General features: G+C 42.8%; 1 protein-coding gene across 1 annotated transcript; it reads left to right on the forward strand.

Moving 5' to 3' along the window:
* The first annotated feature begins 8,826 nt into the window (after nt 1–8,826).
* Nucleotides 8,827–10,891, forward strand: LOC122024065 (heavy metal-associated isoprenylated plant protein 32-like). Its single transcript, XM_042582595.1, has 3 exons — nt 8,827–9,179; nt 9,276–9,354; nt 9,539–10,891. Exons 1-3 carry the CDS (start codon nt 9,144–9,146, stop codon nt 10,624–10,626), a joined length of 1,203 nt encoding a protein of 400 aa, XP_042438529.1. The 5' UTR covers nt 8,827–9,143; the 3' UTR covers nt 10,627–10,891.
* The last annotated feature ends 3,628 nt before the right edge of the window (nt 10,892–14,519 follow it).

A 14,519-nucleotide genomic window follows, 5' to 3' on the forward strand; every position in this document is an offset into this window, starting at 1 on the left:
CTCCTCTGCCGGTCGGTGAGAGAAGTTGTGATACTTCTGGCATGAAAGGCAAGTAGATACTATCCGAGCGGCATCTGTTTGTAAAGTTGGCCAAAAGTATCCGGCCAAGAGGATCTTCTTGGCTAACGAGCGTCCGCCCGGATGACCTCCGCATGATCCTTGATGTACTTCCTGGAGGATGTAAGCTGAGTCCTCCGAGCTTACACATTTCAGCAGAGGACGCGAGAAAGCTTTCTTGTAAAGCTGATCTCCGATGAGCGTAAACCGACCGGCTCTTCTTCTGAGGAGCCGGGCTGCATATTCATCGGATGGTGTGGTGCCCGAACGGAGGAATTCTATAATAGGTGTCCTCCAGTCGCTTGGAAACGTGAGGCCTTGCATCCGGTCGACATACGCCACCAGCAGCGTTTTTTCAATTGGTTGCTGAATGGCGACCGGCGTTATTGAACTCGCGAGTTTGGCTAACTCATCGGCCGCCTGGTTCTCCGTTCGGGGAATCTTCTGAATAAACACCTCTCGGAAAGTAGCTTTGAGTTTTTCAAAGGCCTCAGCGTAGAGCTTAAGCCGAACACAGTTGATTTCAAAGGTGCCGAAAAGTTGCTGAGCGGCTAACTGTGAATCCGAATAAAGTGTCACCCGACCGGCCCCCACATACCGTGCGGCCTGCAATCCGGCTATAAGGGCCTCGTACTCGGCTTCATTATTAGTCGCTTTGTAATCTAGCCGGACGGATAAGTGCATCTTTTCCTCCTGAGGTGAGAGTAGTAATATTCCGATCCCACTTCCGAGTCGAGTGGAGGATCCATCCACATATATTCTCCACATAGCTTCCGGCTCTGGTCTTTGCACTTCGGTCACAAAATCAGCCAAGGATTGGGCTTTAATCGCCGAGCGGGGCTGATATTGGATATCAAATTCACTTAATTCTGTCGTCCACTTGATAAGTCGTCCGGACGCTTCTGGATTCAACAGCACCCTTCCAAGTGGACTGTTCGTTCGGACAATGATGGTGTGAGCCAAGAAATATGGTCGAAGGCGCCGAGCGGCTAGAACCAAAGCTAAGGCCAACTTCTCGAGCCCAGTGTAACGAGATTCAGCATCTTTTAAAATGTGGCTTAGAAAATACACCGGCTGCTCTTCGCCGCTCGCCCTCACAAGTGCTGAGCCTACAGCATGCTCAGTTGACGACAGATACATATACAGTGACTCGCCCCCGATCGGCTTGGCCAGCACAGGCAGAGAATTTAGATATGTCTTCAATTCTTCAAATGCTCGGTCACACTCTTCATCCCACTGGAACTTAGTAGCCTTGCGCAGGATCTTGAAGAATGGCAGGCTCCGGTCGGCGGTTCTGGAGATGAATCTGGATAAAGCAATTATCCGACCGGTCAACCTTTGCACTTCTCTTGTATTTCTTGGGGGCGGCATGTCTTGCAGTGCTTTCACCTTGCTGGGATTTGCTTCGATTCCCCGCTCGGTCACTATATACCCCAAGAAACGCCCTCCTTTAGCTCCGAACAGGCACTTCTGGGGATTTAGCTTGACTCCATATTTGCGCAGTGTTCGGAAGGTTTCTTCCATATCCTTGAAAAGATCGGCCGCTAGGACGGATTTGATAAGAATGTCGTCCACATAAACTTCCAGATTCCGCCCGATCTGCTCCTTGAACACCTTGTTCATCAAGCGTTGATAGGTGGCCCCGGCATTCTTCAATCCGAACGGCATCACTTTGTAGCAATATGTGCCGTCGGCCGTTACGAAGCTTACTTTTTCTTGATCTTCCCGGGCGAGCGGCACTTGATGATATCCTTGGTAGGCGTCAAGCATGCAAATTAATTCGCAGCCGGCCGTAGAGTCCACCAGCTGATCTATCCGGGGCAGAGGATAAAAATCCTTGGGGCACGCTTTGTTTAGGTCTCGAAAGTCGATGCAGACCCTCCACTTGCCGCCCGGCTTGGAGACCAATACCACGTTGGCCAGCCAGCTCGGGAACTGCACCTCGCGTATGTGGCCGGCCTTCAGAAGTTTTTCTACTTCCGCCCGGATGATGGCATTTTGTTCGGCACTGAAGTCCCTTTTTCTCTGCTTCACTGGCCGAGCGTCTGGTCGGACATGCAACTCATGCTGCGCCAGGCTTGGCGAAATTCCGGGCAACTCATGTGTCGACCAGACAAAGACATCATGATTTCGCTGGAGGCATTGGATCAGCTTCTCCTTCTGCTCTTCCTTCAGATCCGAGGCGATAAAAGTCGTGGCCTCCGGTCGGGTCGGATGGATCTGAACTTCCTCCTTTTCATCATAAGTTAAAGCAGGAGGTTTCTCGGTTATGGCGTGTACCTCGATTCGGGGCGCCTTCCGAGCGGAGCCAGCTTCTGCTCGGATCATCTCTATATAGCACCGTCGAGCTGCTAGTTGATCTCCACGCACTTCTCCTACTTTGTCCTCCACGGGGAACTTTATCTTTTGGTGGAAGGTTGAGACAACCGCTCGGAATTCGCCGAGCGCTGGTCATCCCAAAATGACGTTGTAGGATGATGGAGAGTCGACCACCACGAAGTTTATTGTCCTGGTCCTCCTGAGCGGCTCCTCTCCCAGCGAGGTGGCTAGCCGGATCTGTCCGACCGGCTGAACTTCGTTGCCCGTAAACCCGTAGAGCGGGGTCGTCATGGGCAGCAGCTCGGCTCGATCAATTTGCAGCTGATCGAACGCCTTCTTGAATATGATGTTGACCGAGCTCCCTGTGTCAACAAATATGCGGTGAATGGTGTAATTTGCTATTACCGCTTTAATGAGCAGCGCGTCGTCGTGGGGCACTTCTACTCCTTCCAAGTCCCCGGGTCCGAAAGTGATTTCCGGTCCACTTGCCCGCTCTTGGCTACAGCCGACCGCGTGGATCTGCAGCTGTCGGACGCCCGCCTTTCTGGCTCGATTGGAGTCTCCTCCGGTCGGTCCGCCGGCAATAACGTTGATCTCGCCTCGGGAAGTATTGTTCCGGTTTTCCTCTTCCCGAGCGGACGGTCGTGACCGTTCTCTGGACGCCCGGCGATTCTCCTGCCTCGGAGATCGGTGCCGCTCGGGTGTCTGCTGATGTCGTCTCTCGGTGCGGGTCCGGTCAGCTTCATGGGTCCTATGTCTCCTGTCGATGGGAGGAGACCGTCGTTCGGCTTTCCTGGGAACAGGATTGGATACAAAGGGAAGGCTTCGGCAATCCCTCGTGTTGTGCGTATCCGTCTGGTGGAAGGTGCAGAACATAGGGGTCCACCTCTTCTTTGGCTTGGGCCGAGCGGCAGCCACCTCTTGTACGTGAGATCTGGCATGGGGGGATCGGATTGCATCGGCCCTCGGTCCTCTAGGTGGCTGCTGAGCGGTGTGCTGTTTCCGCTCGGCATGAGTAGGTGCCCGCTCGGCTGGAGCTTCCTTTTTCCGAGCGGCTTGCGCTTCTTCCACATTTATATATTCGTTGGCTCGATGTAGCATGTGATCATAGTCTCGGGGCGGCTTTCGGATGAGCGACCGGAAGAAGTCCCCATCCGCAAGGCCTTGCGTGAAGGCGTTCATCATCGTCTCCGAAGTGGCCGTTGGGATGTCCATCGCCACTTGGTTGAATCTCTGAATGTAAGCTCGAAGCGATTCTCTCGGCTCTTGCTTGATGGCGAACAAGCTGACACTTGTCTTTTGATACCGTCGGCTACTGGCGAAGTGGTGGAGGAAGGCCGTTCGGAATTCCTTGAAGCTCGTGATGGATCCGTCCGGCAGCCTCCGGAACCACCGTTGCGCAGACCCCGAGAGGGTGGTAAGAAAGACGCGGCATTTCACTCCATCGGTGTATTGGTGGAGCGTGGCTGTGTTGTCAAACTTACCCAGATGGTCATCCGGGTCCGTTGTTCCATTGTACTCGCCGATCGTCGGAGGCACGTAGTGCTTGGGTAGAGGGTCTCGTAGAATAGCCTCCGAGAATTGGCGATTGGTCCGCTCGGGAGATGGGTCCGCCCGGGGAGCTTTCCCTTTTCTGTCGTCTCGCCTTGGCATTTCGTCTGAAGAAGAGTCTCTATCTCTCCGAGCTGGTCCGGCTTCAGGGGTGCGAAATAAGGCCCGGTGGAATGCGACGGTGGCTGGAGGTGCTTCCGCTCGGCCACCCGACGCAGATGTTGCTTGTTGCTCCGGCCGTTCGGCCGCTGCTTTCTGTTTTTGTTCAACAATTTTGGCGGCCCTTATCTCGACCAGAGCGTCGAGTTCTTCCCTAGAAAGCGTCACCGTGTGTTGTCGTCCAGCCTCGTCCATTGTTTCCGATCGGATGCAGGAGCGTTCCCACAGACGGCGCCAATTTGATCCTGTCCGAATCGCTGAACCAAGGGACACTGGGCACGCGGCACGCTCCCAATCGTTGGAGTGAACCTCCGGCTGGTCGAACGAAGTTCCGGCGATCCTGCACAAAAGTCTAGCCGGGAAGGGGTTCCCGGCGACGACCCTCCGACGCTCAAGTCAGGTAAGTGGTGGAGAAAGTGGCTGCCAAATTTGTATTATGCGTACCTTCGGCGAAGTAATAGCCTCTTTATATAGGATGGAGAAGGAACTGATGCACGCCTACCGAGGTGCGTACGTGTCAGCAACCCATACCACGGTATGCACTTGTCAGAGAGCTTACCTGACACCATGCTGCCACCGTCGAGCATGTCCTTTGATGGGACGGCAGGACCACCCGTTGTCAGACTAGAAGTATGGCATAGCCATACGACTTGACGGTTGTCAGCAGACGTCCCCGTCTTTTACCCACCGTCTGACGGGGGTGCCCGGCCCGCCGAGCGGGCGATGAACGTCGTACGGACGGGCTTGATTCTTTGCGCCGTCCAGGCGGCACCTCCTTCCGCTCGGTCATTACGCACTGTTTTATTTGAGCGTCGGAACCCTGGTCCCTACCAGGGTGCCTTTTACTATCAGATTTCCCTTTCTTCTGAGTCCGGTCGGCTTGTCCTTTTCTGGCGAACCACTAGACCCTTTGACCTCCCCTCAGCGTTGACTCCTTATGGGGTTCCGGATTTTTACCGCCGGATCAGTTAACATAATTATATATCAATTTTCTTAGGTTATTGCATTCAATATTGAAAGAATCATGTCTGTGCATATGACTATATAGACTCTTAGATGCAGTGATAGTATATCTAAAATGATCAAACCATTTGATCCGACATGAAGACCATCTTCATTGGCGTTAGATACACAAAACTTAGTTGTACTTTAGCAAGACATCAAGTCTATCAATTGTTATAGAAGTAGTAGATCCATAAAATTGTTTTCGGAATGCAATAACCATGTAATCTAGTGCTCTTATCCTCCTCATATCACGACATCCTTAGGACTTGGAGTATCGTCTATCCCAATATGGCACATCCAAGAAATTGTTCAATTCTACCATGCCATGTGATGCTACATAGGATCTAAGTTGATAACTAATCTTAACTAACATCCATGTGTGAATCTCACATTTGATAAGAAATTTCTAAAGCCAAATTATGACTATTATTCACTCTATCCCCTCCCCTGCAACCACCTCTCTAGTTGATCTTAACTCATATTTAGACTACCATTGACCCTAACAAGTTAGATTTAAAATGACCATATTTCTAGATGACTAAACAACCTCTCCAATCAACTATTCATCCTTCTAGCTGACTAAAAATTATTTGACTAAATATTGTATTTGCATAAAGCCTATATCTATTTGCATAAAGTCCAGTCGATCGGACTTCCAGTCCAATTGGATATACTGGACACTTGATCCGACTAGCCTTGTTGGACGAGTACAAGGCAACTCTCAGCATATATCTGGTCGGCTATATCGTCAGTCGGACTTAAGGGACTTAAGCGTCCATACTACCATTCTTGTTGGGGTTTAATCAAAATCCTACATTGGAAAGATTTGGTAAAGATCTCTATTGGCATAAAGCCTTTTGGGGAGAGCCCAAGAGCAAAGTCATGAGGGTATAGATCCAAAATGGACAATATCATGTCATTATGGAGATATGTGGACATCTTTTGGGTACAACAATGGTATTAGAGTCATGGTCCATATCAGGTGTCATATAGGGTGGTCTTGAATGAAGTTGAGGGTGGACCTGGGGTAGGTCAGGTTGACCATATGCTTGTGGGAAGGCCCTGAAGCAAGTTAGGGTGATCGGATACTTATGGGGAGACTTGGAGTAGGTCAGGGTGACCGGATACTTACGGAGATGCTCGGAGCAGGTCAGGATGACTGGATGCTTGTGGGGAGGCGAGTAGGTCAGGATGACCGGATGCTCACAGGGAGGCCGGAAGTAGATCAAGGTGACCGGATGTTGATGCTTGCGGAGAGGTCCAGAATAGGTTAGAGTGATCAGATACTCGCGGGGAGGCTCAAGCCATGAGAGTAATTGTGGTCCTTCGTTTGCGAGAAAGATTATTGGAGTAAAGATCCTAGAGCAGGTCAGAGTGACGAGATGCTCGCGGGGAGGCTCGGGTCATGAGAGTAATTGTGGTCCTTTGTTTGAGGGGAGGATTGTTGGGGTAAAGATCATGGGTTTAAAAGGATGTATGATATCTTCATTAGTATGAGGTCTTTTGGGAAGAGCCCAAGAGCAAAGTCACGAGGACATAGATTCAAAGTGGACAATATCATCCTATTATAGAGATATGTGGACATTCTTTGGACACAATAGTTCTACTGTTCATCTTTTCTATTTTTTTCACTTTGTCATCTACTAACTTAAGTGTCGGAGGACCTACACAAGGACTCATTCCTTGGTTTTGGCCCTAACCTCTTGTTTTGTCTTTCAAGTGTGTGCGGAAAGGAGACGAAAGGAGTACCCAGTACTACCATTCTTCCCTAGCAAAGTCATCTCTTGATCAATATCAAAGTTATCTACTTAGTAGATCATCTCCATTACTTTTAGACATCATCGAATACAATGGTACATGAGACTACACTTTCCAAGGCCTAGATTAGACAGACACTCACCATGTCCAAATCAATGGAATTCTTTTGCCACTAGGAGAAAGTTACCCCCTCCGTTTGATAATTCTACAGGCACAATTTGATGGTGAGCATCCAGTTGAATTTCTTTATTTTAATACCTTCCATATGAAAAGTGAACAAGGTGGCCAACTCTAGTTTCAAATACAGTCCCCCTATTCAATTCCAATTTCTAATATTTGAATCTAACAACTACAAGAGTAGAGCTGTACCTGTACATGTTAGATGAGCTGGGTGGCACTTACTCATGGAGTTTTAGTGTAAATAATTTAAAATCTTTAATGGTATGATGTCTTTTTATCGTTTTCGTAAATTTTATAATTGTTTTTATTTTAAAAATAATTTATATATTTTAAGTTATTGTCCAGGCAGCAGCAGCTTCTTGAGGTTCTAAGAAGGGTCTCCTATGCATATGCATGGGTACTCGCGCACAAGACACAGTTGACAGTACAGGCCAGGCCCCTCTGGACATGCAGACCGGCTGCAGTTTCGTTTGTCCGATCTCATCGGGAATTGTCGGATAGTGCGGCATGATATTTCACTCAATTCCCCACACAACATCTCGCCCGTGCCCTTCCTCTTGGTTACTGGTTAGTGGCTTCTACCGACAAGAGTTTTGGATTGAGGCCCTTGACCCTTCACTTAATCACTTTGCGTAAAACATTTATTTTCCATAAAAAAAAATATTTCTTTGAAAAAAATAAAATAATAACTTAATATATTTTTATTTAAAAATACTTTTATTATCCGAAAATCTAAAATCGATCCAGAATCGTACAGAATTATTTTTTACAATAAAATAGGAACAAGATCGGTAGGATCGAAACAAAATCGGTAGGATCGGAACATAATCAATAAAAACTTTGAGAGGTCATAATGTTTCACTCATATTGAATCACAGAGTATATAATATATCAAATCAAAACTCGTTCAGAAATATTTAATAAATTTCAAAATTTATCCTTAACCATCCTATTTCAAATCCAAAAAATATCATTTAAATCTTTTTCGAATGTCTAGAAGATTTTATCTTTTTTATATTATCTTTTTTTTCATCTTATTAGGATTTTAAATTATTTAAACATATGTTTAATTATTTTTAGTAATTTTTTTATCAATAATATTCTGTCATTTCTTTTTATCAAAATAATGAATTTTTAAATGTCTATTGTCTAATATTGTGCGGCATTAACCCATCTTTAGAAGAATATTTTCGACATTCATATTTGAATCAAAGGATTCAATAGCTTCTGTTATATACGTTAGGTACTTTGTTGGCCTTTAAATTGAATTATCTTATAAAATAATGAAATATTTTTAACATTGAATGTGTTATTATTATTATGTTAATAGAAATTTTATATTCTTTCATTTTATGATATAAAAATATAAATATTATTATTATGCGAAAATGATAGTTGAATTACAAGTTAATTTAAATTTATACATATAGTAATGTAATTTGAGATGTTGAGGGTAAATAATTGCATATATATATATAATTAATTATTTATTTATATATAAATGAGTTTTTAAAATATTTTTTTAATTATTAATTATGTATGATAATATTTTTAGTAGAATCATACGATTCTATGATTCGATCCTGATTGAACCAATTCAATTCTGATCCTAAATCGATTCTGCGTAGAATTACGATTTAAACTATGATTATAATAATATAAAATAAAATTATTTTAACCAAAAGGATGAGCTAACTTTTGGTGAATACAGAATCAAAGATTTTGCTTGGCATGTCAGTGATTCATAAATTTACATCATCGAGACAAAGGCACCGATCTCATGGTTTCAGTCTGGCAGAGAGCCGGCCGGGGACCAGAAAACTTCAAAAGAGCAGTACAAAGTTAAAGGTAGCAGCTCGTAGAACAGTCTGCAACAGAGAGGAAAATAGGAAAAGCAAAAGAATACTCTGCTTGCCCACCCCCACCACCTTACTTACAAGTTACAATCAAGCACAACATCACAGAGCAGCTTCACTCACTCTCTGGCTCTAGCTAGCTAGCTGTTTCAGACTAAATATCTCTGCTCACTTTTTGGTGCTCATGCTTCTGCTCAGCCTTTCAGATATCTCCAGCGCTCGGTGAGTGAGTTTCTCGGTGTGCCTGCGGCTGAGAAAATGAGTAAAGAAGCCAACAAGTTCCTAAAGATCCAGGTACGTACGTGCGGCTTCATTTGCTTGCTCTGAACTCGAACCCTAGGAAAATGAATGCCCTTCTTCTTCTTCTTGGCTTTCATGTTGGACTCGTAGGCTTGTGTTCTGAAGGTGAATAATATCTGCTGCGATGGCTGCCAGAAAAAAGTAAGAAGAGTGCTTCTCAGAACTGAGGGTAGGTGCACCTCCCACGCTACTACTATTCCTTAATTTGGATCTTTGATTTTTGTCTTTTGGAAGTGTTATTTTTACATGTTATGCAAACCAATAAACAAGAATGAACTCTGTCTCTGTTTGGTATCAAAAGAAAAGAAGAAGTTTTTTTGTTTGGAAAATTAGAATTGATTTTGGGTGTTCAGGGGTGTACGAAGTGACAATAGATGGAGAGAAGAGGAAGGTTACAGTCACAGGGACTGCGGATCCGGCCACCCTCATCAGAAAGCTTAACAAGGCTGGCAAACACGCTGAGCTTTGGCATGCAAAGGGAGGAGGCCAGCAGAAACTTACCGATATGCTTCAGGAGCACAAGCTTGACCATGCCAAAGGACAGCAAAAGGGCGGCGGCGGCGGCGGCGGCGGCAAGGAGAAGAAGTCACAGAAGCAGACTCAGGAGATGGGGAAAGGGTTTAAAGATCTGAAATTTCCCGACCTCAAGCTGCCTTTCAAGAAAGATGACAACAGGAAGGTCAAGTTCAATCTGCCTTCCCAGGAAGAGGTGGATGATGGGAGCGACTACGACAGCGACGACGATGATGACTGGGAGGAGTTTGACGACGAGGACTTAGACGACATGCATGATGAGTTTGGCGGCGATGGCATGCTTGGTGGCCCTAAGACGATGAACCCCAACCTGAAGAACTTTAACCAGTTTAATGGGAAAGAGAACAAGGCAGCAAGTCATAAGAAAGGTGGTGGTGGTAAGGGAGTCAATCTAGTTCAAGTGATCAATAAGGCCATGGGAAGCAAAAATGGTGGTGACGGAAAGCAAAATCAAGCCAGTGGTGGCGGTAAAAAGGGCCATGGAACTCATGAGAGTAAGAATGGAGGAGGAAGCAACAAGAACGCCAAAGGTGGAAATCAGGGTAACCATGGCCACCCTTCGTCCCATGGAGCTAACAAACATGTTGATGGGAGCAACACTAACGGTTTTCCGGCAGGCGCCATGCCGCCGGGCTACTTCCAGCCCGGAACGATGCCGCCGGAGATGATGATGGCAGGTGGAAACCCCTACCAACAGCAGCAATACTTGCAAGCACTAATGCAGCAGCAGCAGCAGCAACAGAGGATGATGATGATGGGTGGGGCAGAACGGCCGGCTTTCTCACCAGCACAGCTGGGCTACGGCTATGGCCGGCCGGTCTACGTGCCGCAGATGCAGCCGTACCCCCAGGAGGTGCCATACAACATGTTCAGCGATGAGAATCCTAACAGCTGCTCAGTCATGTGAAGGAAGCAAAAGTGAGCTTGGTGTGTACATGCAGCTGCCTCTGTTATCTTCATCAGTTCTTGTTGTTCTCTTTTTGTTGGATTTGGGTTTACTTCCTTAGATCTACATCAGGTTGATGCCTTTCTGCAGCTGTGAGCAGTATACAGAGAGTTCTCAATTCACCTTGTGGTTCTAAGATAGTTCAGAACAATACATATTCATTACTGCTATAAGTTTGGAAGACTGTGTAATAGTCGAAATCTAAGTTTTTACCACTGTCTGATCATTCTGAATGTCTCTTTGGCAGTGTTTCTTGTGCAGAAATTTCAAGATAAGATTAGAATTCTTTCTTTCACTAGATATCGAGAGCAAAGCTAGAATATGAGTATAACGTTTGTAGCTTGAAAGGATGATGAGATAGCTAGGTATGGGTAGGTTAATTAGTGACTTGGACTATATGGATTAAGTCATACTTTGCCTACTAGCTCTATTTTGGCCTTTGTGTAGGCTGTAGGTTTATGATGGTTGTCAGCCAAATAAAGGTAAAAAACATCCAATGTTTAGTTAACTGAAGCATGTCAATCAATCAGGGAATCGACTGAATGCAAGTGTAGAGTGAATAGCATGGTTTTGTTCAAGTAACTATCAATTAGATATGCTTTTAGTTATTCCGAGGCTTGAGAAGCTAACTAGAGATGAAATTTAGTCGATCAATGGCATGGCTATTTAGTTTCAGTGGTTACATTTGGTTGTCTAGTCAAGTGAAGGTCTTGGAGAGATTATGTTATAAGAGGTTGCTTGAAAATACTTTCTAATATTCTATCAACAACTATTAAAATGTCTACAGGGGCTTAGATCAAAATTGAAGGCTTCAACTTTATAGAGGAGAGCTTATTGTAAATTTCCTTTTTTTTTTAAGTGGGTAGAGACTTGCCTCTTATTGAATTGAGGGGGTGATATATTAGTAGATTTGTGAGGGTCACACCAAATGCATTGATAGGTTGTGGAATAGAAGTGAGATCTTCAAATCAGGTCATATAGATGCATTAGCACAATCTTTATTATTTAGCTAGTAGTCACATGTGATTTATCTTCTTTATATTAGTCTAGGAACAAATTGATGGAGACATTGGGAGCAAGCAAATCGTCTTTTATCATATTAGCACAATCTTGTTCCTCCCTCATTAGTCTGGGGAATCTTGCTCCGAACCAAGCAAATCTCTATTCAATCGCTCAAGACTAATAGTCACTCGTGATTTATCTCTTCCGTATTAGTCTGGAGAAGTATTGGCTTAGGCGCTAGGACGAGCGAATTATCATCTACCACCATTAGCATAATCTTGTTCACCCCCATCCCACCCTATCCCCGCCAAGGATTACTATATTGGGCGAAACTCCTGATGATTTATCTTCCTTCAAAATCATATGGGACCGTCTTAGAAACGTTCCCGAGTGAAAGTTATTAGCTTTTATTGCAATTAGCACAATCTTATTTATATTTATTATTTTTGTTATAATTATAACTTGACATGATTAATCACACATGAGCACACCTGCTTACTAACCCTTGTTGTCCTTGATGTACATGAGAATTTAAATTTGGAGACAACATATATTTACCCCTATACTTTTAATTAAATTAGACTATCTTGTCGAGTTAGGTGGGACGGTAAAGTATTTAGGAGAATAAATAAAAGGAACAAAGTTCGAATTAAGTTATACTCTGAATTTATCGTACACCGAAATAATAAAAAAAAGCATCTACATCCAAGATTAATTAGGACGAAATTTTGATGATGATGATAATAATATCTGGTCATTGTAGTAGAGTAGTGAATGTTGCTGGTGTTGCAGAAGTTTACCATTTTCTCTGTTTTGAAAGGGTAAATTAATGGATGTTTACATGGTTGGTGCACTATGGGCGTTTTAGATGGCGAAGTAAGAAATCAACCGCAAGATTATCAATGTTATATATTTTTTTATTTCTATTAAACGTTTACTTAACACAATTAACCGATCTTACATGAACACTTATATTACAGTCCTCTCAACACGGTGCGATAGTTAGGGATGACAATTTCATCCGAATCCGATAAATAATTTGACATCCAATCCGAATAAAGGAGGATATAGAGGAAATTTTTATACCCGATTATAGTAAATGAGTATTTCGGGTATGGGTATGGGTATGGAGACGGATGTGGTAAAATCATATCCATACCCTACCCGATACCCGATATATTTATTTATTTATTTATAAGTCTCATTTTTTATTAGAAAAAAAAACTTTAGCCTGTTTTCAATCTTAGGAAAAAAAAACTTAGTTTATCTTTTTATCCTGTTATCAACACGCATCTCATCTTCTTTTCCACAGAAAATGTTCACCCGATCGAAGGAGCATGAGACGAGGAAGAGCTAACAAGTACATTGAAATATTTTGTTTAAAATGAGAATGGTAGGAAATAATAGGATGATTGGTAGGATATGGATACCCGAAACTCCGATGGGTATGGTGATGGGTATGAAAATTAAATACCCAATGGATATGAGGATGAATATGGGTATAGATATAATAAATGAGGATGAGTACAGAGGATATGAAATCCTACCCAAATCCTAATAATTGCCATCTCTAGCGATAGTTGGGTATTATCATATAAGGTCTTGGAGTTGATCATCTGTACTAATAACTAATAGTTATTCATGATTTACTTACTTATGAATGGATTAGTAGGACATTGGAGGTGAACGAATCATTTATTTTTTTCACTTAAATACTCATATTATTATCCCAAGGGTACGGTCGAGTTAGTCTTAGAAATGGCAAATAATGATTCCTAGTGAAGTCGATAGAAATACCCTCTCCTATAATAACTTGTTTGATTTTCTAATTTACTTCTCTATATAGTTGAGGGGACGATCACGTGGGATGCTAAGAATTAACCTTGTGTAGAAATGAACACTCATAATATTAATTTATATTTCTTTGTGTTTGTGTAACAATCAAACCATTTGGATGTACCTAATTTAATCTAGCACTAATAATAGCATATCATTAAGTGTGATTTATAACCATATAAGAGAAACTTACCTTTAATCATTATTCACAAATGGTTGGACCTAACTTGTGCAACATAGTTATAAATAAAATGCTCTATGCTAATAATATTTAATTTTTAAATTTGTATTATGGTAAAAATGGTTACTATTTATTCTAGATATCCTTTGAAGATAGATGTGAAAATAGATAAATTCTAGGATCAATTTATAGTCGACCGCTAAATGATTAAAAGTGAGAGGAATTTTTTCTCGAGAACATGCATCTATTAAGAATTGATCTTTATCCCATTATAATAAATATGTCACCTTCTAACTAACTGGACATCTCATAGATAGGGATGACAATGAGTCAGATTGGGGTCGGATTCTATATCCTCCGTACTCATACCCATCGGGTATAGGATATCCAATGGGTATACTCATACCCATTAAAAGACCGGATATATTCTATACGTGTAATTGTTCTTCTTTCTATCGAACTATTAGAATTATTATCATTCAATAAAAACATATTAAAATTAACATCCTATTAATATATATATATATATATATATATATATATATATATATATATAAATATATATATAATTAAAAAAATAGATTAAATATCTATATAGTGTCCTACTAATATCAACAAAAAAAAAATAATAAGTTGATTTTAGAAAAAGAAAATTTTCTTTTATATATATATATATATATATATATATATATATATATATATATAGATATATTATTTAATTGAGTATTCGGGTCGGATATCAGATATTGATAGTCCCTCCATACCCTCCTCCATTCGAGTCGAATGTCGAATCCTCCATCGAGTTCGGATGAAATTGTTATCCCTACTTATAAGG

The sequence above is a fragment of the Zingiber officinale genome, chromosome 9B (genome assembly GCF_018446385.1).
Source record: "Zingiber officinale cultivar Zhangliang chromosome 9B, Zo_v1.1, whole genome shotgun sequence".
NCBI classification, from domain to species: Eukaryota; Viridiplantae; Streptophyta; class Magnoliopsida; order Zingiberales; family Zingiberaceae; genus Zingiber; species Zingiber officinale.